This window comes from Adiantum capillus-veneris, chromosome 13 (genome assembly GCF_014529385.1).
Source record: "Adiantum capillus-veneris isolate H3 chromosome 13, ASM1452938v2, whole genome shotgun sequence".
In the NCBI taxonomy this organism is placed as follows: domain Eukaryota; kingdom Viridiplantae; phylum Streptophyta; class Polypodiopsida; order Polypodiales; family Pteridaceae; genus Adiantum; species Adiantum capillus-veneris.
The window spans coordinates 35,859,021-35,886,404 of record NC_140943.1 but is presented as its reverse complement, the minus strand read 5'-3'; the positions used below and the strand labels follow the sequence as shown (position 1 = coordinate 35,886,404).

Sequence of the window (27,384 nt, the reverse complement as noted above, 5' to 3'; positions counted from 1 at the left end):
TTATTGGGAGCATCAATTTCAAAAATGCCAGTTGTTGAAGGCAAGGGGAAAAGGAGAAATTCCGTCCCAAAATAGAGAAAATTAGTGTAAAAGCCCAAAAAATAAACCTAATTTTCTAAAATTTCCTCTTGGCAAATTGAAGAAAGTGAATTTTGTATGTTTGGAAAAATGATTTTTCCCCAACAGTGATTGGGAGGGCCCTCTTTAAAGGTGATATACCTGGTTGCGGCGTTTGTAGGTGGGCGAGATTGAGGCCGATATTCGCGTCTAGGGAGCTGAGTCCAGAGCAAGCAAAGTGAAACTCACGGTCCAAACATTGTACACAAAGAACTCTTCTTTCGTTAGAAGCTTCAGCTTCATCTTTTGCAGGCCCCGTCGTCTTTCACTTGTGTGCGTGTGCGTTCAACAGTAGCGATGCCGGCCCCTGTTGTTGACCAGGCCTACCTCAAGTCTGTGGAGAGAGCTCGGCGTGACCTGCGTGCCTTTATTTCTGAGAAGAACTGCGCTCCGCTTATGCTCCGGCTCGCGTAAGTCCCTTAATTTTGATCATCTTTTCAGTGCTTGAATACCCCACTTCTCCATTCCAGTATGGATGCTAAGCGACTTATTGTGTATATGGAATTGAGCGCTGAGCTTGATCACCATATCTTCAGCTTGTTTTCCCGGAATATAAATGAATTTCTTCACAATTTTCTATCCTCTACAGAGAATATGTTTCTTCTGAATTGTGCAAGAATCAAGAAATTAGAAAATTCAGTGTTTGCATGTTAATAGAGAACGGATTTTGTGCTCCTGAAGATGAACGCTACTGGATTTGTGCTTTTAGGTGCAAGGGACTGCAGAAAAAATCTCATGAAGGCTTAGAGTCCTCAACGTGGTGTACCGTGTTTCAGTTTTTTCTCTAGTTCAAAGATTCATCACATTGTTCAAGTTTCAAATATTCTTGATAGGTACCTCGAACCCCCTAGTGTGCTAAGTTGTTGCAGACATTGGGCAATTCCAATTTTTCGCATGCCCAGAACTTGCTATCTATGTTCTGAATAGGACTATAGAGAACTAACTTGCTATCTATGTTCTGAATAGGACTATAGAGAACTTTAGCCTATTAATGACTTAGCTTATGGTTTCGTTTGATGAGCAATAACTTCATTTACAGGTGTTCGTTGATGATATTATCCTCATTATTATCTTGTGGATTTTTGTATTCAAAGTTACTTGTTACACGCTGTATATTTTCAACACCTTTTGAAATCTCCCACTGGATTTTCGCATGAAAATGTGTGAGATACAGAAAGTGATGCAGTCTTTTGCTAGTTTGTGTAAGTTCAAATGCAGAACTTAACTGAGCAATTGCTGTTTTGATTTGAATATGTTTTTGTAAAGTCCAAAGCTGTTTCTTTATCTGTGAAGGCTTTTAAAGAACTAATTTCAAGCATAAAGCATACCCTAGCCATGCAGTTTATAAAGAGCTAGTCATCTGGCTTTGTACTAAAGTTTATGGTCTTGTCTTGGTGTGTAACCTTATGACAGTTGGCACGATGCCGGTACCTTTGATGTTAAAACCAAGACTGGGGGAGCAAATGGATCAATTCGCAGTGAGCAGGAGTATTCTCATGGCGCAAATGCAGGACTGAAAACTGCAATAGATTTTTGTGGTATGTCAGTATGAAAGCGGCCTGGTAGTCAGGGGTTGATTGTTTGCATTGCAAAATGTGCTTGCAATTTTATCAGTTTCTGACACTTCTGGTGGAAATAGAGTCGTGTGACTTCTTTTCCAGGGTTGCATTTCAGCAGTTAATATCCAGCAGGGTGTCTTTCATGTGTTGTGTGCTAATTGTGAATCGTGATGCTTGTGCAGAGCAATTCAAGTCCAAGTATCCAAATCTTACATATGCTGATCTTTATCAGGTGAGTAACCTAAAGGCTTATTAAGATGTAACACTGCTAAGTAGAACATGCCAAAAGTATGCAGAAGTGCTGGGTAACAGTCCCTTTTTATGCCTAACTTATATGCAGCTGGCTGGGGTAGTTGCTGTAGAAATAACTGGAGGTCCAACTATTGAGTTTATTCCGGGCCGAAAGGTTGGTTTTCCTCATGGCTAGTTGTTTGCCAAGTTATTTTAAATTATTGTAATGCTTTCTGACATTTGTTTTCAACTGTCAGGATTCTTTGGCCTCCCCACGAGAAGGTCGACTTCCAGATGCGACCAAAGGTTATTTTCCCTTGTTTTTTTTTCAGGTCTTATTTATGGGGTACTAAATATTATGTGTACTAGTTGGTAGGTGCCGCCTCTCTCTCTCTCTCTCTCTCTCTCCTCTTCTTTTCTCGTCTCCCTACACACACACACACACACACACTCATACGCCTTTCCTATGAGCGTAGAACATTGAAGAACCCCCCCCCCTCCCCCCAAAAAAAAAAAAAAACACACACACACACACGTGCGGCGACATGCTGTCACAAATGGGAGCGCACACAAATAATCAACAAGCTGAAAATAAATAAACTTTCAACCAAAAGAATCGAGGGAAAAGATCGACACAATATTTGGGATCAGAAGATGGGTTGGTTCTCCCCCCTTAAAGAGAATCTTTATTAGGGAGAATCTTTTTACAAGCACAAGAACCTAAGTGATCCCTCCGTTCTAGTTCCTCCAACTCGATGGTCAATTTCCTTTTTGTGCGGGAGTTTCCTGAGAGATGAGCTCTCAATTTTGCTTTCGTCTGTCCCCAGAGTGTGAAGCTCTACAGAGTATTCTTGATTCCGTTCTTGGAATCTTTGGGCATGGGCCGAGGCCTTGTTGCTCCATCTCCGTGATGGAGTACCTGCAAAAGCACCAAGGTTGTACCAACACGTACGTATTGATCTGTACTGTACGGTATGTCCGTACTGATCCGTACAGTACGCGTACGGATTGTACAGTACGGTGCTTTTATTTAAATTTTTTTTAAAGCCCTTTTAGGCTACCTGGGATTCGTTTTGCGTGTCATTTTCGCTGCACATTGCCGCTGCAGAGCGTTACAGAGAAGTGCAAAACACTGTGCAGAAACAGGTAAACCCTCCCCCCCCCCCCCCCCCCCCCCCCCCCCCCCCAACTCTCTCTCTCTCTCTCTCTCTCTCTCTCGTCTCTCTTTGCGAGAGAATACACCAGTCTCGACTCTCACCTGTGACCCATTATTTGCATGTTTTCAGCAGGCTGTTTTCATCATGCCGAAACCTACGAACCCTTTGTGGGCAGAGCACACCAACGTAATTGAAGTTGTGAATACTCCTGGGCATGCTGGGTTAGGTTGTCGCAAGTGGTCATGCAAGTATTGTGGTTTCACGATGTCGAGTACAATCACTCGAGTTGTGATGCATCTAACTGGCATCAATTGCACAAATAATTGTGGCAAGTGCAAGAAGGTACCTCCAGGTGTGCGGGAAGCATTGATTGCTGAGAAATTCCTTGCATTTGCAACAACAGATAAAGGAAAAGTGGCACAACAAACAGAAGACCGTTTGCAAGACACTCTTCTTGGACAGCTTGGTGACTCTTCTACACAGGTGAAGGAGAGCTCAGGGTCTCAGCAAATTGGAAACAGGAAGAGGGCTCGTACCATGCAGGAAGAGGAGAATGAAGAGGTTGGTGATGTGTATGTGCGTAGGCAGAGCACCTTGCCTTCACGTGTGCATTCTGTGTCTTGGGTAAAAGAGCATCAGAAAGTGGCTGAGATGGAGATTGCTTGTACTCTCATTGAGTGCAACATCAGTTTCAATGTCTTGAAGACTGAACAATGGAAGAGGATGGTGAGGTCCATTGCCCAGGTAGGTGCTGGTGCCACAGATACATGGTATGGCCTCGATTACAAAAAGATGCGCACCACAGCACTGGAGGAGTAGAAGGCCTTGATAGATACGGCGTTGGTGCCTGTTAAGGCTGGATGGCAGCAATTTGGATGCACCATCATCTCTGATGGATGGAGTGATGTACGTAGGCGACACATCATTAACATTCTTGTGTCTTCTTGTCTTGGTACATATTTCTTGCGTGCTGTGGATGCAGGAAAGGTAGGAGATAAGATCACAGGTGAATTCATTTTTGAGCATATTCAGGGGCCATCAATGACGTTGGTAAAGAGAATGTGGTTCAAGTTGGGCAGCCAACTGCAAAGCTATGGGAGAAATGGTAACGACACAGTTTCCTCACATTTTTTGGACTCCATGTGCAGCCCATTGTTTAGATTTGTTAATGGAGGACATAGGCAAACTGCCTTGGGTACAGCCAACAATTTCAGAGGCTACCAGATTGACCACATTCTTCCGAAAGAAGCATCAGGCCTTAGCCATCTTTCGTAGCCACAGTACCCTTGATATGGTGCGGCTCTCCAAGACCAGGTTTGCATATATGTATTTGGTGTTGTAGAGACTCTCCAAGGTGAGGGATCCACTGTTGCAGACAGTTGTGGACCCAAAGTGGAGAAACATGGCTCGTGCAAATAGTGAGAACACCAAAGCCATTCACAGGCGTGTGTTGGATGAGTCTTTTTGGACAGAGGTCCATACCTTGATAGTGGCTTTACAGCCAATGTATGTCTTGCTACGAGTCACGGACATGGAGGGCTCGACATTAGGCCTTGTCTACCATCTCTTCATGCAGACGAAGAGCCACATCACGGCATGCCAAGCCTTGACTCAGGAGCAGTGAGTGTCAGATTTTTGCATGACATTCTTTTTACATCTAGGCCATGAATCCATTGCTAATTTGAGTGTGATCATTGCCGATTTTTTTGCAGGCGAGATGATATCCTGTTCTTTATAGATAGTAGGTGGAAGTTTATGAGCCGTCCTATTCATGGGGTGGGTGCTTTACTCCATCCTTTTTACAAGACCCCAGAGTTGTTTCATGAGAGTGATCTCCTCACACTAAAGGACGAGTACATTAATGATTCGTTTGAGGAGCACGAGCAGCTGGCAATAGATGCAGAGATGTGCAAGTACATGAACAACTTGGGGCCATCGTTTTTCACGTGAGGTAGCATTGCGTCCAAAGGCCACCAGTTGTCCTCTCACTTGGTGGCAGAGTTATGGTCGCCAAGGTCTTCCATGCCTGACTACTATGGCTCTACGTTTGCTCTCGCAGGTATCTTTTAAATCTCACTTTATTTCTCTATCTTGGGTCTTGCACAATGCATTTAAATCCTGCCAACGACACCGGCAATTGCTTTAATGCAGGATTGCTCAGCGGGTGCTTGTGAGCGCAACTGGAGCCCTTACTCTTTGATCCATACCAAGATCCGGAATCGCCTTAGCACTTCTCAGTTGGAGAAGCTAGTGTATTGCAGGGCCAACATGAGGCTTGTGCACTCTTACCACACTTTGGGGACACCCAAGCAGGTAGTATGATGATGTAGTATGACATCCTATGTATATGTTTCTTATTTACACTATTGTTAACAAAATGTACATTGTACAACAGGTTGATCCCTCACGTATCACGCTGGTAGTTGATCCTATTGTGGAGGAGGCGGACCAGCATATCAGAGATGAGCAGGAGGAGATAGTACGCATGCTTCATAGAGAGCTAGAGGATGTCGATCGGCGTGTGACAAGATCTCGTGCACGTGCTTACAACATTCCATTACGCCTCCAGGATACAGGTGAGGGGAGTGCACGACGGAAGAGCATTCGCAAAGGTAAGCTACCCATACGTACTCCTCGGCAGCGTGCGAATGAGGCAGTCCGTCTCATTCACACTCCGAGGGAGAGGAGGATAGTGATCCAGACCCAGTTGGTGCAGACGAGGCCACATATGCTATGGTGATAGAGCCAGAGGTTGATGAAGAGGGCGATGTCGTGGCAGATGGCGACATGCTCTTTTCAGCATCATCTTCTTCTTCTTCTGACGATGAGTTTCACTAGGCACCAGTGACTGGTTACTGGTTTAGAGTCTAGACATTTTCACATATTTCAGCAGTATGTTTTTTATGTACTCTCTAGCAGGAGCCATTTTTGCTTGACATTTGTCATTATTTTGGTTCCATCCTTATTAGCAGTTTGTGCCATGTGGTCTACTTGAGTCTTGAAGCAATGTTTGTACAGTTCTGAGTTTATTGTCAGCAACTTACCTTTTGTTCAATTGCTTGAAGCTTCATGCTTGAAGGTTTGTCATTGTTCTGAGTTCTCTTGTCAGTAGGTAGAAATGTTTTTACGTTGTTCAATGTATATTGTTTCTTGAAGGTTGGTACTTGTTTTGAAGTTAAGCGAATCTCTAGTGGATAATGTGTATAGTAATGTGTCCCCAAGTACTTCGCAGGGTATAGATTGGTTAACCCTCTAACGAGGAAAATAAATTTTTCTTAAATTTCCTCTCATTTATTGTTTTTTTACAAAGGTAAAAATACGTACCTAAAAAATTTATCCATGCGGCACGACGTACAGTAGTCACGACCCGTACAGTACGTATGGTACAACCTTGAAAAGCACAAACACGAAACAACTACTCGTATCGCATATTCACAATCGGTACCTATTGCAAGGTCACGTGATCACCTGCAGTCCTTTGGTAGTAGAACCTCCTCTTGCTTGCGCTGGCAATCTGTGTGTAGAGAGGGGGGGTTTGGTGCTTTTATAGCTCCTTGGCCACAGTGGGAATAGCTGGTCTTTTTGCAGCATGATTAGCGAACCCATATAGCGCTGGGAATAGCCGCACAGAGAGAGAGAGAGAGAGAGAGAGAGAGAGAGAGAGAGAGAGAGAGAGAGAGAGAGAGAGAGAGAGAGAGAGCGTTGGCTGTTTTTGCAGCTGTAAGAGGATGCGCTGATTATTTTTTGACGAGTCCGTTAATTCAAGTGGATTGCTGTTGGGGGATAATGGGTTCGCGAGGTGAGCCGGGAAGGCGCCGGGCCTCTTGGCTGTGAGAGGTGTGAAAGAGAGAGAATAGCAGACATTGAAAGATTGGGTAATCACTGTGATCATAGTTTTTTCAGACGCGTCTAATTGGGCAACCATACTTCCGAGCGCGTCCGCGTGCGATTGGCGCATGATTGGGGATTCCGGATGTGAGCAGGGCAGATTTGATGATGTGGCATTTTTTTCCCCCAAATGTCAAATTTTCCCGTAAACGCCTCTGCACGAGTTTTCTTAAGTCCGCAACGCTGCTATTTTTGCACAGCTGTGACCGGTTTGAGGTTTGAGACCTTGAGCCGGGAGCCCTCCCCACACACTCTCTCCCGCGGTTCACCATCTTCACCTACGCTCTCCGTTTACCCGTGGGCTGCTCCTGACTCGTGAGGCCTCCACTTTGTCAAGGTTTGCAACTTTGCAGAATCCAGATGGGCTGAGTGAAGCGTCCTGAATGGCAGTATGTAGAACAATTGAAGCCTCAAAAGAAAGGGCAATTTACATGTAAATGCAAGCTTGTGCTTTATCTCTTGGATTTGAGCCAAGCGTATAGCCTCTTGCAATGTCTTCAAACTTGATCCGATCGAGTGGTCCAATCCGAAGAGAAAGGCCTCCAACCTCTCTTCATTCGATCTCCTCAATTGTCCACCTAACTAAGACACATGGTTAGCATATGACATCATAGGTTTACCTTGTTGAGACAAAGCCTGAAAATTCTCCTTCAATCGCTTCAGGTACTGTTGAGGCAAGAAGCGCGTCTTCAAATCCTCCTCGAACTCTTCCCAATTAAGCTCGAGAGGGAAACAAGGAGAGATGCGGAGTGGGCCGCTATTACGTCTTCAGATGTGAGGTGCAGTGGAATTTAGCTCGAATCTTATACTCCACACAAACAAAAGGTTCCCAGACTACTTCCTAGGTTGTCCTAAACCTTGGAAGTAGGAGTTACAGCTTGTCCACATGCACATAGGGTTAGATGTGCAAGTGACATCCCCCTCTTTTCAAGGTGAGGTACTGGGTACCGAACTGCATGGCTTCTTTGTAGTCTGCCTAACAACTCAAGGTAATCTGTGAAGAAAGCTTCGTCAACCTACAACGCCTCGTGGGTTCCTCGTTCCTTGAATTTCAAAAGGTATTGTCGTGCTTGTTTCTTTGAGCCATGGCGAAAATGATGCAGCAAAATTTGCTCAAGTTTCATGACTTCCGCTTCGTCTATGATCTTGGGTTTGTGCTCTTCGGAAATGTCCTTTGGAGGATCTCCTTGAAACAACTTTAACTTGGAAACATGAAAAACGTTGTGCATTGACCATGAGTTAGGTAACTGCAATTTCAAAGAGACCATTTTTCTTTTTAATGATTGGAAATGGACCATACATTCGAAAAGACAACTTTGGACACTACTTTCCTAATTGCTTAAGACGGTGCTTCATGATCCTAAGGTAGACCCAATTCCCTTTCTTGATAGTAATATCCTGACGATCCTTATTAGCGTGTCGTGAATAAGATTCCTTAGCCTTGCTTAGCCGAAGCCTCACTCTCAGTAATCTCATCCAAAGATTGACTCTCAGCATTGGCATCGGGTAACTGATTGATCCATCTAGTCAACAAGGACTTAAACGGATGACCAAATGTTGCCTCTTACGGAGTTCTACCAATGACACTGGAATAAGAGTCATTCAATTCTGTTTGACCTAGCGAAAGATAGTACTCCCAATGAGATTGTTGATCATGCACATATGAAAACCATTTGATTGTAGATCTCAGTGTGACCATTGGATTGTGGATGAAATGCGGATGAAAAATTCAACTTGGTGCCAATTTTTCAAAGAGTGCTTGCAAAAAATGTGACGTAAACTTGACATCCCTATTTGACTCAATCGACTTTGGCAAACCACAAAGGGGATACTAGTGCTTAATGAACAAACGTGCTACATCTTGTGCTGTGACTGTGGCCTTACAAGGAATTAACATGCAAAACTTGTTGAAACGATCAACGATTGCTAGACATTGTGTATTCTTTGAATGCAAACTAGGTAGAAGATTAGTCACAAAATCCATGGAAACGTCCTGGAATGGGCCTTCGGGAATAGGCAGTGGCATCAAAAGACCGTGTTGCTTACCCCTAGGGGCTTTTTTTACTTTTTGACAAAAGGAACATTGTGTGACATATACTTAATAGAGCTTTTTGCATTTTAGGCCCAAAAAAGAATCTCTCTTTTCCAAAGTGGTATTCATGCCTCTTTGCCCACCCGTGAGTGCATCATGTGCATCATGCAATATGGCTTGCCTAAGAGAAGGTAGCACACAAAGACGGTGATGAAATTACAAAAGACCTCATGAATGAGATAGTTGTTGGGCCCTTGGGAAGCAAGAGTCTGCAACCATTGCTTACCAAACTCGGAATCTGCATATTGATTCTTCATGCTGTGAAAAGATACTCCTTGAATGGATATTACCGAGCTTGACTCAAGAGCCAAGATCTAACCTTTGTGACTTACCGCATCTGCAAGAGGGTTAGCTTTACCGGGAACATATTCAATCAAACCACCAAATTGCTCAAAAAACTGAGACCACCTTGCCTTGCGGTCCAAAGATTGGTGCCCCTGTCGGTATTTCTTTATTTATTGATCACAACAAGGTACAACTCCCGAGGGTCGAGGGTCCTCTGCTCTCAGACTCTACGTCCAGATGCTTTGCAAAGTGAGGTCCCAAGGGCTCTTATAAACTTTACAAGGGTTGCCCAAAAGCAGAGCCCCAAGAGTAATCAATTCAAAAGCACTTTGACCCAAAAGCTCTAGTCCCCAAAAGCTAGCGTTGGAGATTCTCAAAAGCAGCCAGCGTAATTTGCAAAAATCTATACAGCCTGTGAAAATTTCGTATGACCCTGTCATGTCAGCATACGTACAATCTGCCACGTCAGCATGTCATCGCATTTTATTGAAATCCCTTGCAGGGTTCAAGCTTATGTCTTCTAGGGTTTGGGCCCCACGATCGGTGCTGCATAAGTTCTTCAAGTTAGTTCGTTTAATTTCTCTTGTCCACTTGGCCATTTCTCTCATGCCACGTCATCACATTGGAGCCACTTGAGGGCTTGATGATCAGTACGAACAGTAAACTCTCTACCATACAAAAAGTGCTTTCAATGCTGTAGAGAATGAATGATAGAGAGAAGTTCCTTTTCGTACATAGAGTAATTCTTTTCTGCACTGTTTAACTTTCTACTAAGAGGACAACCATGCTGCTGAAGCACAAATCCTAAATCGACGTTGCTCGCATCTGTGCATACTTCAAAGGGATCATCCTAAGAGGCAAGGATGAGACACAGAGCCTCAGTCATCGCAACCTTGAGAGCTTCAAAATCGTCAACGGTTGCCTCGGCCAAAACAACGCGCTGACATCAATTTTTCACCCCTTTCAAAACATCAGGCATGGGTGCGGCAATGCGTGCAAAATTTTCTATATGCGAACTATATGCCTGACACAAACCTAAAAAAGAACGGCTATCATATGTTGTTTTGGGAAAATCCCAATTACGAACATGTTCTACCTTTGCGGGGTCCAACCTGACACCGTTTGCAGAAATGATAGAGCCCAGATAAGTAACCTCAGCTAGAAAAAATTCCGACTTCTTAGTGGCAATGTACAATTGACACTCATCTAAACGGGCTAAAACCTTTTCGACATCCCGTTCATGTTGCTCTCATGATGCAGAAAAAATGAGAATGTCATCTAGGAAAATAAACACACACGTGGATCATGTCACCAAAACGACCCATGAAAGTACCTGTCAATCCAAAAGGCATAACAACATACTCTCATTGCCCCTGCACCGTGTGGAAGGCGGTCTTCTAGATGTCGCCTGTGAATACCCTTATGTGATGGTATCCACTCTTGAGATCGACTTTGTTGAAAACCTTTGCACCATTGAGTCGATCGAGGATGTACTCAATGCGCGGCATCGGGAACTTGTTCTTGACGGTCATCTTGTTGAGTGCCCTGTAATCTACACACGAACGAGAAGACCCATCTTACTTGCGGACAAACAAAATAGGTGCATCAAAAGGACTTACACTAGAGCAGACGTATTCCTTGGCCATTAAGTTGGTGAGTTGCCGCTGTGAACCCAATTTTGTTAAAAAAAACAAAACTGAATACCGTTATGGAGTCTTGAGGTCCTACGTCCCTGGAGTGGCATAAATGAATGCCGCTTGAGCTCCTCGTCATAGCTCACGCTTAGCCTGCACATGAGAAACGAGAGGTAAAGAATGGAGGCCCTACTCACCGCGCACTAATTTGGCGATAGAACTTGATAGCGGGAAGCAATGGATAGATAGAAGGACGAGAGCTATTGGTGTCACAAACTGTTGACGTGCCAAAGCCCTGAAGAATGGAGCCAACTTGCAGATGTCGGTCGAGGGGCCTAAACCCTAAGAAGAATAAGTAACAAAAGAAGAAGTCCTACCAACTCATGGGGACCCCGTTCGATGGGGCCCCAAGTGACATAAAGGATTCAAATAAAGCTTCAAATAAAGCTGGACTCTCACACACACACACACACAAAAGACTTGCGCAAACTGATGATGTGGCAGATTTCAAAAAATTGCGTTGACATGATGACGTGGCAGGCTGTACGGATTTCCGTGTTTTGCATTGACTACTGTACGGACTTCTGTGGTTTACGCTGGCAGCTTTTGGGCATTGCTTTTGCACCAGATGCTTTTGAGTTTCACTGTAAACTGCTTTTGGGGCCTAGGGCCTTTAAATACGAGTTAGGGCTCATTCTCTGGCATGCTTCCTGGAGAAGGTGTAGAGTCTGGAGTACCGGCTTGTATTGCGTTGATGCAATATAAAGAAATACCGAAAGGGGCGCCAAGGTTTGGGGCCAATATTCTCTGGGTGGAATTTGTGCCACTCCATGTCGCGTGTCGTCTCTCTTTCAATTCAGTTGTTATTGAAGTGCTAAAAGTTTGTTCAGTCTGTTCTTTTCTTTTGGCACGTGGTTCCCGTCTTGTGACAGTGGTATCAGAGCATCAGGCATGTGCTTTTCTGAAAGCATACCGGTCCCACAAACGAGCAGACAGAGCAAACCAGAGACTTCTCGAATTTAATCGAGGTGTCTTCTGCCTCCGACCCCGGACTTATTAGCCACTCCCACCCTTACTTTATCGCTCATCGGGCGCGCTCCCGTCTTCACCGCTGTCTTAGAGGGCATATGGATTCAACAGAATATTGGAAGTTTCTACTCAATGAGCTTCACGGCATTCTTTCGCGGCGTCCTCAGCAGAATCTTCCGATGCTGCAAAGTTTTCAATAATTTTTGAACTACATGTTACCCCCTCTGATGCCCCAGGTGGTACCTCCTCCTCCGGCACTAGAAAGTACGAGAGCTTTCAACCGGCAACCTTCTCAGCCATCTGTTCCGATCGGGGGAGTTTTCAAGAATATGGTGCAGCCATCTAACCCTGATCCAGTGCAACCGCCTTTGCCTCCACCTCCACCAACGCCACCAAGCTACAATGGTTGGAGCCCATATGGCCTTATTATCCATACTCGGCATATGCGCCTAACCAACCCAATGATTTCAAAGATGGCGGCACGACAATCAAATTTTTCACTTTTTCCGGGGTGAAAGATCGCAAGAAAGCATTCCTACAGCAATTCGATAACATCTATGCTTTGGGGAACTATACAGAAGAATCCAAGATTTCTCGAGCAACAGGATTTCTCATTGGTGCACTTCCAGTGACTATACAAGATTATCATGGAAAAGCCGATTTCCACATTATGAAGTTGGGCAATTGCGACGTTCTCTTGGGCACGCCTTGGCACGACAAGAATGATGCAACTCTCTAGGTTTGGAACCGAACCATCACCGTGATGCAGAAGGGCAAGCCAGTTGTCCTCAAAGTTCGGTTGTCCGAACAAAGCCTTGGATGACCTCTCTAGTTGTTTTCTAGCTGATCCTGTTTGAAATGGATGGTATCTGTTTTGAACCTGTCTTGGTGCCGATTTGAATTGTTTGACTCTGGTTTTAATCCTGGTTTCAATGGTTGGTGATTTTACTCCCGCGTGGAGAAGTGAGAATACTGTTTTGGTATTGTTTGAACCTCGGAACGACGAAGGCCGATGCCTGGGGGCGTTCTGTTGTATGCTAGAAAACCTCTGAACGATGCAGGCCGATGCCTGAGGAGCATTTGGTTGTATGCTTTAACCTCCAAGCGACGCAGACTGTGGTCTAGGGAGCGTTTGGTTGTACAGTCCTATGAGCTCATGGCCTAGACCTTTTTAGGTTATTTGCAGGGGTATGACAAGGTAGTCGTTGAGTAGCTTCATACCGCAGACCGTTTGTCTCAAGAGAGTGCTCAACGGCGCTGTTTGTTGTGTCTTGTAACATGCATATGTAAGCATTTGTGTTGCATTGTGATGTGCCAACTACTGAATATTCCTAATTGGATGAGATTGCCTGCGTATGTAATTTTAGTGCATTAAGACACGCGTGAAGATTAGTGCGGTTTGGGTGTGATGGTTTACTACGCTGGAATATCGAGAGTTCCGATCTGGAGGAAAGGAGAAGTTGTCACGAGGACGTGGCAGTTATTGACCATGTCACAAAGAGGTGGCAACTGCTAACCTTGGTTGTTGGTTTCTTTCCAATGGGGTTTATTTTATTTGTTTTGAGACCCTCTTTTTGAAGTAGCAAACGGTCGGACATTGTATGGCCAATGTGAACGGTAGTTTCACCCGCAGACGGGAAGTGGTCGGCACTGGAATTCGTATGGTAAGAGGATGTCTAGGCTTAGAGCAAGATCATATAGGTCCCCCCGTCGCACTTAGCAAGTTGGTGGATACTAGGAAGTGAACTCAATTAAGGCGTAAAGTCAAGGTGGGACTAGTCACCAACAAAAAGTATCCGATAGTTGGGCCACATTGCACTTTTGGATGCGGTCCCAATGAGGATAGATGGTCAGAAGACCAGTGGGAGCCCAACGGAAGCATCTCCTAAAATTTAGGGAATTGCTATTTTGGGCCGTGAAATGTGTTCGCGTCATTACCTCCGGTATGACTAGGGGAACATTTTACAACTCTGCCGCGAAGTCAACTGGGCAACCGGTCAGGATATTTTTAAGCGGCGAACCCGAAACGGGAAAATGCTTGTAAATGCGCCAAGTGGCACATTTCTGTGCACTTTCCAATGCAAGGAAGAAAGGGCACTGAATTTTAAGATGGGAGAGGCTCTTTTTGCAAACTGTCACAGGTTAAGAGCTATGGAGTGCTTCCTTTCCCTCTGATGTACAGTGCGGTGCCAAGAGTGATGCCTTGCACGCTACGCACTGCCCTCTCTCTCCCCTACGAGCAATATGTTATGCCCCACTAGTGGGCTTTTCATTTGACCAATGTACAGCTATGTGGGTTCATGCGCGATTGCCGAGGCAAGAGCCTCTTGCACAAGTACAGGATTAGCTAGCGGCTAATCCCCCGCAGGTACAGGTGAATTTGGAGAGGTTTCACGCCAGAAATCTCGTCCGATTCAAAGGGCAAGTAGCCCTACAGGTGCGGGAGCTCGAGGTCTTGCTACTGATGTGACCGGCACGCGAAACGGAGCCCAAAACAGGGAATTACAGCCTGCTGTGTATTTTTGCAGGTTTAGGGTTCGGCCCTAAACGGACCCTAATACCCCCAGGAGCTTCGGGGACACAAGGGGACCGCTGTATAGGTGAACTGGCGCATTTTCGGGGCAGAAAACAGAGAATTCAGCGTGCTGCAGATTCTCGCCAGGTTTTGCAAAGTGTCCGTATGCGTCGGGAAAGTCATCTATTGCGTGGGGATACTGACTGTGAAGCGTCCTAGTACAATTATGTTGCCGAAATCGGGCCAGAACAGGTGTTTCTTAGCCTAGATTGTGCGGGGTCAGCTTGTGGGAGACCACAGGTTTTATTCCCTTTGATAAAGAATAAAGAAATACCGAAAGGGGCGGCAATTTTGGGGCCTACAGGTTGTCGGTGTCTGCTCGGAGCATTCTAGCTTCCGAGCTGTGTGTATTCAAGTGTTAATTCCCGTCGCAGGTTCTCTTTGCAAAGTGCTCTGTGTGTCTAAAGTAAAGAATTTCGGGTGAAAGCCAACGCCTACCGCCCTACGGGCCGGTTTCATGGTTCCATTGCCGGGATATCAATCACTTTTTCCTTGAAGAGTGAGCCTGGATTGTTTAGGGTAAAGACACAGAGTGCGGGAACGCGCGGGGATTACACTATGGCTGACAAGGGGAAGGGAATTATGGAAGAGGGTTCCTCTTCAAAGGACAGGCAGGAGATTCCTATGGTTTTTGAGATTGGTGAGAGCTCACGGCCACGTCAATCTGTACCTCCTATCAATGTGAATGTCCCTCCAGTAGTACAGGGCTTTATGACTGGGCAACTTGAGGAAGATGCGTTTAAGACTCAGTTAGTTGCCGCGGTGAATGTCTTTTTGCAGCTGGTGCAGAATCCGAGGTTTATGGAATTCTTTGAAGCGCCACCAGTGCAACAGTAAAATAGGCAACCTACGCCGCGTACGGAGCTTGTTGATGCTCAAGCCCAGGTACTTCATGTGGCGCAGGAGGAAAGGGAACACTCGCATGTTGCAGAGTCGGGGGCTCCAAAGCAGGTTCCTCCCATGCTTGAACAGGTGGCTAGAACGCCTATTCCACAGGTTATGCCAGTTCAGCCCGCCACCTTTCAGAGCCAGCATGCTGTCTTGAATGGACAGGGAGCTGGATACCAGGCTATGCACTCAGTTTTTCCACCACCCATGGTACATCTTGGGTATTTAAGGGGTGGATCAGTGTTCCAAAGTATGGCTGGTTATGCGCCTGGAAGTCAGCTGTACATGCCAGGAACAGTGTTCGGGGGTATGCAAGGCATCATGCCAAACCCCATGTATGGTAGTATCGGCATGCAGCAAGGTTTCCACTGCAACCAGGGCCAGTTTGGGGTGCCACGGGTCATTTTGGCATGGCTGGTTTTTGTGGACAGCAGCCAGATATCGCACCTCTGACGCAAAATGTGAATGGCCAACACGTGCCGATCATGCCTACTAAAGTGCCCATGCTGCAGACCATTCCCTATGACAACTTGGGGGCACTAGAGAAGCCGAAGGCCTACAAAGAAGGTGGTGCAGCGGTAAAGTTCAATACCTTCAGTGGTTTCGAGGATAAGACAAAGGCCCTCACTTTCCTCCAGCAGTTTGATACAGCTTATGCAGGAGGGATTTTTACAGAGGCCTCGAAGGTCAGGAAAGCTACCACTTTCTTAAAGGACAATGCGCTTACATGGTGGACGACTTTGTTAATGCAAGGACAGGCGCCCACCACTTGGGTTTACTTAAAGCAAATGTTTGCATCTGCTTGGCTGTCAAATGAATTATGAAGCCGACGTCATGACAGATTGGCACCAGCTTACTTCAGCTTCGTGCAAGAGCTTGCTGGAGTACAATAGGAGGTTTTGTAAAGCGTTACTCTCAGTGACCTCCTACAGATTTGTGCCATTGACAGAGCAGATAGAGAAGTACTGTTGTGGGCTGCCTAAAGGGCTTCGCGATTACTGTACAAAGAACAAAGTGGCTACCCTTACTCAGCTTATGGAAGTTGCGAACATTGGTCTTGCCTTGTTGAAAGGAGAGGACAGTGGATTTCCGAGCAGTGACAAAGGAGGGCAGCAAAAGAAAAATTCAGCGAAGAAGCCCTTTGTGAAAACGGCTCCTGATGCGTCACAGGGGTCAGAAAAGGCCACCAAAGACAAGGATTCAGCCGGGACTTATGGAGCGCAGGCAAAGAAACAGAAAAGGAAGCCTTTTGTGCGCAAGTCGCTCGAGGAAAAGAAGGTCCTAATGGTTGAGAAAAAATGCTTTATATGCGAGCAGCCTGGTCACTTTTCTATCAATTGTCCACAAAGGAAAAGGCCAGTTGACTCAGAGGATAAAGAAGACCAGAAAGGCAAGAAGCCAAAACCCACGGCAGGTTTAGTGCCGGACATGGTGGGTGACAGGCCCAGCACAGATGCCAGTGAGTTATGCAGGGCATGGGGTAAAGTTAGGGATCAGACGACACTCATCTTCTTTGATCCAGGTGCCAAAGCCAACTTTATCTCACCAGAGTTAGCTATGAAGTTGGGCATCAGAGCTGAAGAGATGGGGTACACAGCAGAGCTAGGGTTGGCATGTCCTGGCCACTCAGAGTGTGTTACTCCCATCATTGGAATACTGCGTGTGTATATTCAGTCGTATGTGGACACTGAAGAGTTTTACATCATGCCGTTGGAAGGTTGTGACGCCTTGTTGGGGATCCCGTGGATGTTCCGAGTGCATGGAGTCTTGGATGCCTACAACAAAAAGATCACTGTACAGCATAGGGGCAAAACTCACATCTTGGATGTAAAGCTTAAAGGAGAGTCAGTCCCTATTGTATCTGCTTCTGCTATCACTTCTGTAATAAAGAATCATCTTTCTGTGTACTTGATTTTTGCACATGATGTCTCAGATAGTGATCGGTCAAACTTATCTGTGTTAGATAAAGAAAGGTCAGCATTTTTGCAAAAGTTTAGTGACTGTTTTTCTGATTCATTACCGTCGCAATTGCCGCCAGAGAGACCTGAGTGCCAGGGTGTAGCCCACCAAATAGACCTCCCTACAGGGTTAGTGCGGCGCAGCAGAAAGAGATTATGGGCCAGGTTGAGGAGTTATTAGAGAAGGGGCTGATTCAGCCTAGTTCTTCACCCTTTTGCTCCCCAGTGCTCCTAGTGCAGAAGAAGGATGGCTCATGGCGCATGTGTATTGATTACCGTGCGTTGAATAAGAATACCATCAAGAATAGGTTCCCTATTCCTAGAATTGATGATATTCTGGATCGTCTAGAGGGTGCTGCAATTTTCAGTAGGATAGACCTTAAGAGTGGGTACCATCAGATTCGTATAAGGCCAGAGGATGTGCACAAGACTGCGTTTAGAACGACATTTGGTCTTTATGAGTTTCTAGTGATGCCGTTTGGGCTAACAAATGCTCCTGCCACGTTCAACAGAATGATGGACCGGATTTTCCGCTCGCATCAACAGTTTGTTGAAACGTTCTTCGATGACATGATAGTGTATTCGAAGAATGAAGAGGAGCATAGGCGTCACTTGACCATTGTGTTCGAAGAGCTGCGCAGTCACAGGTTACTTGTCAATCCTAAGAAAAGTGAATTCTTCCTCGAAGAGATCCACTTTCTGGGCCACATAGTCTCAAAGGATGGTGTTAGAATGGATCCCGCAAAGGTCGAAGCTATCAAGACATGGCCAGACTTGAAGACTGTGCACGATGTCAGAAGCTTCTTGGGATTGTGTTCCTACTATAGAAGGTTTGTTAGAAATTTTGCAGAGATAGCATCGCCTCTTCACGCATTGCAAAAGAAAGAGGTCACTTTCAGATGGACCCAAAAAGAGATTTCAGCTATTAGTCTCTTAAAGGAAAAGTTGACTTCAGATCCAGTTATTGTTTTGCTAGATCTCAAGAAGTCATTTGTGGCCCAGTGTGACGCGTGTGGCAGTAGCATCGGAGCAGTGCTAATGCAAGATGGACGGGTAGTAGCTTATGAAAGCCGAATTTTGCAAGGGCCAGAGAGGACTATGCAAGTCTATGAGAAAGAGCTCTTGGCCGTGATTCATGCGCTTTCTAGCTGAAAGCACTACCTCTTAGGTGCTGATTTTGTTGTCCAAACAGATCATCAAACCTTGCGATACTTCTTGACACAGTCAAAGTTATCCGAAAAGCATATGCGATGGACAAACATTCTTTCCATGTTCCACTTCCAGATTATGCATGTGGAAGGCAAGAAGAATGTTGTGGCTGATGCGTTATCAAGAAAGCCACAAATTTCAGCTGTGTCAATTCCTTATCATCATGAGCTAGATGACATGAAGGAACAGTATACTGCTGATGAAGATTTTGCAAGGATCTTTGAACAATTACAAGAGGGGCAACATCACGAGCACTACCTCCTCAGAGATGGTTTTATGATGATGCATGGCAGACTTTGTGTCACTAGGCCACTGCGACATAAGGTCATGGAAGAGAGTCATGTCCCACCGTATGCAGGGCATCGTGGCATTGATGCAACAGTTCAAGTGGTAGAGACATTCTTCTATTGGCCTACCTTGAGGAGAGATGTGGATGCCTTTGTGCGAGCATGCATAGTTTGCCAAAAGGTCAAGTTTGACAGGCAAAAGGCACCAGGGTTGTTACAACCACTGCCGATTCCGGATAAGCCATGGGAAAGCATTGCTATGGACTTTATCTTTGATCTTCCAAGGACGCCAACAAGGAATGATGGTATATGGACCATTATCTGCAGGTTCAACAAGCAGACCCATTTTATCCCTGTCAGGAAGAAGATAAAATCTGATCAGATGGCACGCTTGTTCATGTACAATGTGTTTAAGTACCATGGTATGCCACAATCGATTATCAGTGATCGTGATCCTCGCATGACCAATTTGTTTTGGAGAGGATTGTTTGAGAATATGGGCACTACACTCAAATTCTCGTCTTCGTTTCATCCACAAACTGATGGACAGTCAGAAGAGGCTAATTCTACTGTCTTAGATCTGTTGAAATGCTATGTGTCAGATAATAAGGGCAAATGGGAACAGTATTTGCCTATGCTTGAGTATGCGTACAATAATACGGTGCATTCGTCTACTGGCAAAGCACCTTTTGAGATTGTTGAAGGCGGCAAAAAGGTTCCTCCCATTTTGCATACAAAGGACAAGATCTTTGAGGCAGATCGATATGTTGAGAACATGGATGAGATGTATAAGAAGATTAAAGTTGCCTTGGGGAAGACTCAGGCAAAGTAGAAAAAGGTTGCTGATCGTCATCGTCGTGAATTGCTACTATCACATGGTGATTGGGTTCTGTTAAGGTTCGAAAAGGCAAGGTTAAAGAAGATGAAGGGCAAGGAACGGCTGTTTCCTAAGCTCCACATGCGTTACTATGGGCCTTTTCAAGTGCTTGACAAGATCAGCGATGTGGCTTACAGGCTGAAATTGCCTGATGCATGGAAGATTCATAATGCGTTTCACGTGAGTCTTCTAAGACCCTTTGTGGGTGATGTGCCAGAAGATATACCAGATGAGGATCAGCCAGAAGTTGAGGAACTTAATGAGATCCTGGTACCTGAGCAAGTTTTGGCACATAAGGACAGAAAAGTTAAAGGACAAGTTGCAAGACGCTATTTGGTGAAGTTCAAGAACTATCTGCCTATGCATGCAAAGTGGATGGAAGAGCATGAACTGTCAGAGTCATCAAATGTATTGCAGCTTTACCTTGAAGCCTTTGGGTTACAACCTACTTATGCCCCAACCCAATGTGTGCAAAGGAGGGGTAATGATAGAGCTAGTACATCAAATGTACATATGAATTCAGTGCCATAGATGGAAATGGCAAAAGTATGAAGGTCTCATTAAGTCATTTGTATCTATGTATGTTACGACCTTTCTTGCGGATACATGCGATGATAAAAGAGTGTTGATAGCACAAGATCATCAGTGGCGTGTATTATGGTATGCAATCGAGGACGTTTGCGATTTCAAGAGGGGGTTATGTCACGAGGACGTGGCAATTATTAACCATGTCACAAAGAGGTGGCAACTGCTAACCTTGGTTGTTGGTTTCTTTCCAATGGGGTTTATTTTATTTGTTTTGAGACCCTCTTTTTGAAGTAGCAAACGGTCGGACATTGTATGGCCAATGTGAACGGTAGTTTCACCCACAGACGAGAAGTGGTCAGCACTGGAATTCGTATGGTAAGAGGATGTCTAGGCTTAGAGCAAGATCATATAGGTCCCCCCATCGCACTTAGCAAGTTGGTGGATACTAGGAAGTGAACTCAATTAAGGCGTAAAGTCAAGGTGGGACTACCAACAAAAAGTATCCGACAGTTGGGCCACATTGCACTTTTGGATGCGGTCCCAATGAGGATAGATGGTCAGAAGACCAGTGGGAGCCCAACGGAAGCATCTCCTAAAATTTAGGGAACTACTATTTTGGGCCGTGAAATGTGTTTGCGTCATTACCTCCGGTATGACTAGGGAAACATTTTACAACTCTGCCGCGAAGTCAACTGGGCAACCGGTCAGGATATTTTAAGCGGCGAACCCGAAACGGGAAAATGCTTGTAAATGCGCCAAGTGGCACATTTCTGTGCACTTTCCAATGCAAGGAAGAAAGGGCGCTGAATTTTAAGCTGGGAGAGGCTCTTTTTACAAACTCTCACAGGTTAAGAGCTATGGAGTGCTTCCTTTCCCTCTTATGTACTGCGGTGCTAGGAGTGATGCCCTGCACGCTATGCACTGCCCTCTCTCTCCCCTACGAGCAGTATGTTATGCCCCACTAGTGGGCTTTTCATTTGACCAATGTACAGCTATGTGGGTTCATGCGTGATTGCCGAGGCAAGAGCCTCTTGCACAGGTACTGGATTAGCTAGCGGCTAATCCCCCGCAGGTACAGGTGAATTCGGAGAGGTTTCATGCCAGAAATCTCGTCCGATTCAAAGGGCAAGTAGCCCTACAAGTGCGGGAGCTCGAGGTCTTGCTGCTGATGTGACTGGCACGCGAAACGGAGCCCAAAATAGGGAATTACAGCGCTGTGTATATTTGCAGGTTTAGGGTTTCGGCCCTAAACGGACCCTAATACCCTCAAGAGGTTCGGGGACGCAAGGGGACCGCTGTACAGGTGAATTGGCGCATTTTCGGGGCAGAAAACAGAGAATTCAACGTGCTGCAGATTCTCGCCAGGTTTTGCAAAGTGTCTGTATGCGTCGGGAAAGTCACCTATTGCGTGGGGATACTGACTGTGAAGCGTCCTAGTACAATTATGTTGCCGAAATCGGGCCAGAATAGGTGTTTCTTAGCCTAGATTGTGCGGGGCAGCTTGTGGGAGATCACAGGTTTTATTCCCTTTGATAAAGAATAAAGAAATACCGAAAGGGGCGGCAATTTTGGGGCCTACAGGTTGTCGGTGTCTGCTCGGAGCATTCTAGCTTCCGAGCTGTGTGTATTCAAGTGTTAATTCCCGTCGCAGGTTCTCTTTGCAAAGTGCTCTGTGTGTGTGTCTACAGTAAAGAATTTTGGGTGAAAGCCAACGCCTACCGCCCTACGGGCCGGTTTCAGAAGCCAACTCCTTGATCAAAAGAGCTGAAAGGAGAAGCCAACTCCTTGATCAAAAGAGCCGAAAGGAGAAGCTAACTCCTTAACAAAAAGAGCAAATTGATTGTCCCTCGGAATGACCCTTGGAAATTTTTGAGCTAACTTGAGTTGTTTTGCAGATATTCGATGCGGACGATTACTCTCTTTCAAGAAGGGGAGATGTCACAAATTGTTGACGTGCCAAAGCCCTGAAGAATGGAGCCAACTTGCAGATGCCGGCCGAGGGGCCTAAACCCTAAGAAGAACAACTAACAAAAGAAGTCCTACCAACTTATGGGGACCCCGTCCGATGGGACCCCAAGTGACATAAAGGATTCAAATAAAGCTAGACTCTCACACACACACAAAAGACTTGCGCAAATTGATGACGTGGTAGGTTTTCGAAAATTGCGCGGACATGATGACGTGGCAGGTTGTACGGATTTCCGCGTTTTGCGCTGACTGCTATACGGACTTCCGTGATTTACACTGGCAGCTTTTGGGCATTGCTTTTGGACCAGATGCTTTTGAGTTTTCATTGTAAACTGCTTTTGGGGCCTAGAGCCTTTAAATATGAGGTTAGGGCTCGTTGTCTGGCATGCTTCGCGGAGAAGGTGCAGAGTCTGGAGTACCGGCTTGTACTGTGTTGATGCAATATAAAGAAATACCGAGAGGGGCGCCAAGGTTTGGGGCCAATACTCTCTGGGGTGGAATTCCGCCACTTCGTGTCGTGTGTCGTCTCTCTCTTTCAGTTCAGTTGTTATTGAAGTGCTAAAAGTCTGTTCAGTTTGTTCTTTTCTATTGGCACGTGATTCTCGTCTTGGGACAATTGGTGACGAAGATGAGGGAGAAGAGGCAAAACCGACATCACCAAGAAACTGAAGGAGGATGCCACAAGATGCATAACAGAGCACTGCATTGAGTTGACAAGGAGCTATCAGCCAAGGTAGAAACGAGTCCACTCGCTGAAACCGGCTAACTCCCAGAAGATAGAGAAGGAGGCTTGGGGAACACTAGCTTTGGAAACTTGATGTAGAAACCTGGTAGAGCGATTTGAGAGTCGAGAGCAGAGCGGCAAGCCAACAAACATTGCCCAATGAACCGAATGCGAAGAACACAAGGAATCAAAGAAGGCAAGAACACATGGTAAGATAATAGTAGTAAATAAGAAACCGAGGAAATCAAACGAAAGAAACATACTCTAATAATAAACTTTACTCGTACCTACGCAATCACACAAACACACCCATACACACACCCCCACCCACTAGCACTCACCCACGCCAAAGTCGGAGAGATTATGAAGAAAACCAAGCATGCAAAACCAACACACCCAACTCACACATACACACACACATATGGCAGAGTAGGAATTGCAAATTGAAAGAAAACAAAACAAGCAAAACAAAAAAGAAAGTCACCATAGAAAGCAGACTTGCCTAGCAGCTTTTACCCCGGAAGCCCCTCCAAGCGGTTTCCTTTACACTGCACAGGGGAGGCTGACAACGCAACCTAATGCTTAGGATGTTTGGGCAGCAAATAGGAGCATGCGTTGCGAGGTAAGCAGACATCTGGTGAAGGCGGCCAAGTAGAGCACCTGCAGTTCTGTGAACCTTAAATGGCCACCGTAGTCGGAAGTACGGTAGTTGCGCAAGGGGGGAGCTGTTCGTCATAGTGGAAAATTGATCCACTGCGTTCAAGGTCCTCCACGTGGAGGTTGCCCTAGGCCCCCCCCCCCCCCCCCCCCCCCCCCCACAGCCGCCCCCCTCTCTCTCTCTCTCTTCAGAGTAGCATGTATGATGGTTTATTTCATCTTCAGAGGTCTTTGCAGAGAGGGGCTAGAGCGCCATTGGTCAGGGATTACTGAGCGGTATTGGATGCCTTCCCCTTGCCATTAGTCATATCTTTTCAGCATATGGTATGATGGATCCAGGTGGCTCTGCTGTGGGGGCCAGATTTCCTGCTCACAATGCATGTGGACGTGTGCATCTTGAGAGAGAAAAGGGTATAGAGATGGTGGGCAATTTGTGAGTGACTTTGTGGGGGAGAGAGATAGTCTATCACTATGTCCAAATCTTGAAACATTGAGAACCAGTTCCCTGTTTTTACTGTCACAAGGAAACGTATTTTAGGATGCAGGGGACACGTTCTGGAACGCGTTTCCTTGTGGCACCAGAAACTGTGAACCTTCGGGAAGCGAACGCCGAAAACGCATTTGAAAAGTTAAATATTGGTAGTAAGTTAGTATTCGCATGTGATGCAGATTCTAATACCCACATGAATATGTGATTGTGTACTCTTTTTGTCAGGGCAACAGCACCTGCGGGATATTTTTTATCGAATGGGCCTTTCAGACAAGGATATTGTTGCTCTGTCAGGCGCACATACCCTGGTAAGATGACTTGTTTGCATGTTTTAGTGAAGTGATATAAATCCATGCTCTCTCTTGTTTTTTACAGGGAAGAGGCCATCCAGAAAGATCTGGTTTTGAGGGACCCTGGACACACCAGCCATTAAAGTTTGATAATTCATATTTCCTGTAAGATTCAGAGACTTGTTGTTTCTTTACACACAGCTTACCTATTATGGGTCTTCCATGATAGCAATTGTCCCTTTTGTTTTTGGCTAATACCACTTTTGAGGCTTGCAAGTGTAAGGGCTGATACCAAGGTTTGTGATTGGGAAAATTATCAGAGAGCTTGTAAAGGGTGACTCTGAGGGTTTACTTCAGCTACCAACCGATAAGTGCCTAATGGAGGACCCGGCGTTCCGTACGTATGTCGAGCGCTATGCACAGGTGAGTAATTCAAAAGTACCTTTAAAGTGTTTGTTATGCCTTCAGCCTATTCTCATCTTCCACATTTCTCTTCAGGATGAGGAACTGTTTTTCAAGGATTATGCAGAGTCTCACAAGAAGTTATCAGAGCTAGGTTTCAGAAGCCCTTCAGACACTAGTGTACCATCCAAGGGTGATGTTAAGGACCTTATATCGAGCCCAACAACAGTTTTGGCACAGAGTGCTGTTGGAGTCGTAGTTACTGCAGCAGTAGTGATCGTGGGTTATCTGTATGAGGCTCGCAGAGGCGTTCATGTTAAGTGATGCCTCATTCTCCCACCAGTGTTGTCTCAGCATTTTTAGACCTATAGATGTCATAAGCATTACAGACTCCATTAGTACATATCATTGTCTGGATTTGTGCTAGGCAAGAGGGAAGAGGACCTCATTTCTTAATTGTGAGATCTTCGCATGAGCTTCGGTTCAACCTTTTGTCGGAAAGTCATGTATATGCATTATTTTTTATTGATTTCTCATGTTGGACGTTAGTAGATGGTGCCTATTACTCTCTCCCTAGAACTGTTCTTACATATGGTATGCTGTTACCCTTTTCTCAATATGTGTTAGTTTGCCAAAGACATGCAACGGCATTGTGGGGGACTCGTTGATCCCTCCAATGCAATTGCTGAAATATAATCAGTGCCTGAACATGAATGTTTGGACTAGATATTTTCTTTCTATAGGATCCACTAAAAGCATCAACCAGTTGAAAAAGGAGTCAGCAAGGGAGACGAAGGAAATGTAGGGAGTGGGCGAATATGGTGTCACTGCATCATGGGTTCCAAGACCCACTCTCCAGAAAGGGATGATGTAGAGATATAGAGGGGAGGGATAATTGGAGAATTGTATAAAGGGAGGCTGGCATGGTAGTTTGGGACTCCACCGAGCAGGATGGGGCTATGGTATGACATTATGAGATGTGCGATGACGGCTTGTTAGTGCAAATGGCTGTCTTCAAGGATGTTTATGCTCACATAGTTTGAGAGTCTACTTTAAATTTCAAGTATCCCCAAATTTCTTCCCGAGTAAATGACGCCACTGGCCAAAGTTACCCAAGATTCAAAACATATGGTGGTATTTACTTAGAAATCACCAAAAATAGAAAAGGAGGTGAGTGAATTCTTGAATCAGACCAAAATTGATGAGGCCCTAAATTTGTGGTATGCCGGCCACCCCAATTTGATGCCTTTGACTAGAGGTATAGAGGCCCATTGGCTGTCCAAAATAACCTTCAACTAGGATTGAGTTGATCAAGTAAGTTGAAGTACAATTGAATGCACAAAGAACATTTTCCTTGAGCTACGAGGCAGAACTTGTGTTGAGGCTAAAATAAGACATTAATGTGGTCACCCCAAAGAAAAAATGCTTTGCCACCTCAAAGGTAGTTCACTTTTTGAGCTTCCAGTTATTGCGAAGACTAGCAAATTGTCATGCCACGTGGAAACTAGCTTGCAATCTTTAGCGACTACTGGACACAAGACAGTGGATTGCTACTAGACTTTTCCTTTCAACATAGTTTTATTCTAGGAGCGTGTTGTGGCACTATGTGCATATTTCAAGATTAGAAGTAAGTTAAATCTCTATAAGTCATTTAGAGTGTGTGCATGAGAATTGGAGAAGAATTCAAAATAATTAAGTGAGATAACAACATCAAACAAGCAATGACATGCATGCTACATGTAGCTTAAAACTTGATTCAATACATATAATATCAATCACTATTATTGATATTCTATTGCAACCTAAAAATCATGAGCACAAAACCTATCCACTGTGTGTGTCTTTGTAGACTATTGCATTCATGATTGCCAATAACCATAACTATGAGCCATGAGCTCCTTTGACCTATGCTACTATGTTGCAGGGTAGAGTCAAAAAGTGTGCTTGGCTGTGAATGTATACATCAAAATCAATTACATGCACTTTCCATGTGCAATACAACTCATCATGAATATGTGAATAGATGTGAAACATGTTATGGCAACACGCCAATGGTAGGGACCTACATGGATTGTACAAAGTAAACTTATCAATTCATGAAGTAATGAGAATACCCACTCTCCACGAGCATGGAGAGAGACAAAAATCTACATAAAACTTCAATGTCATATGTCTAACAAAGAGTGATGCCTTATCCAAAAAAATTAATTTGAAACATAGACTTTCCTCTTAAACTTGAAGAAAATCTAAAACCACATTATCTCAACAATTGATCGTAAAATAGAGAAGAAAATGAAAATATCTCCGATCTCAATTTTAAGATCCAGATAAAAAGAGAATAGGGTATAGGAGGGCCTCTTTATTTGGTAGTTTAAGAAAATAATTAAAATTTAATCAAGGCTAGAATGGTGGGATAGATAGCTTAAACATGCCTATAGCAAAATACTTTTTTTTTTTTGAAGAGTATATGTAGATTTCACTAGAACTTGTTGGAGTTACTCTCCCCCAAGTGCACTTTTTAATTTTCAAATCTTATTAA

At 44.9% G+C, this 27,384-nt stretch overlaps 1 protein-coding gene and 1 pseudogene across 2 annotated transcripts; both read left to right on the top strand.

Moving 5' to 3' along the window:
* The first annotated feature begins 247 nt into the window (after nucleotides 1-247).
* Nucleotides 248-25,393, top strand: LOC147443809 (putative L-ascorbate peroxidase 4, peroxisomal). Its single transcript, XM_086526605.1, has 9 exons — nucleotides 248-527; nucleotides 1,531-1,655; nucleotides 1,859-1,908; nucleotides 2,017-2,082; nucleotides 2,165-2,213; nucleotides 24,379-24,461; nucleotides 24,529-24,608; nucleotides 24,764-24,866; nucleotides 24,942-25,393. The coding sequence occupies exons 1-9, from the start codon at nucleotides 415-417 to the stop codon at nucleotides 25,167-25,169; spliced, it is 897 nt and encodes a 298-aa protein (XP_086382731.1). The 5' UTR covers nucleotides 248-414; the 3' UTR covers nucleotides 25,170-25,393.
* On the top strand, nucleotides 4,993-5,911 carry LOC147443810 (uncharacterized; annotated as a pseudogene). Its single transcript, XR_015189983.1, has 3 exons — nucleotides 4,993-5,123; nucleotides 5,216-5,377; nucleotides 5,460-5,911. The product of XR_015189983.1 is annotated as an uncharacterized LOC147443810 (transcript).
* Nucleotides 25,394-27,384: the final 1,991 nt, after the last annotated feature.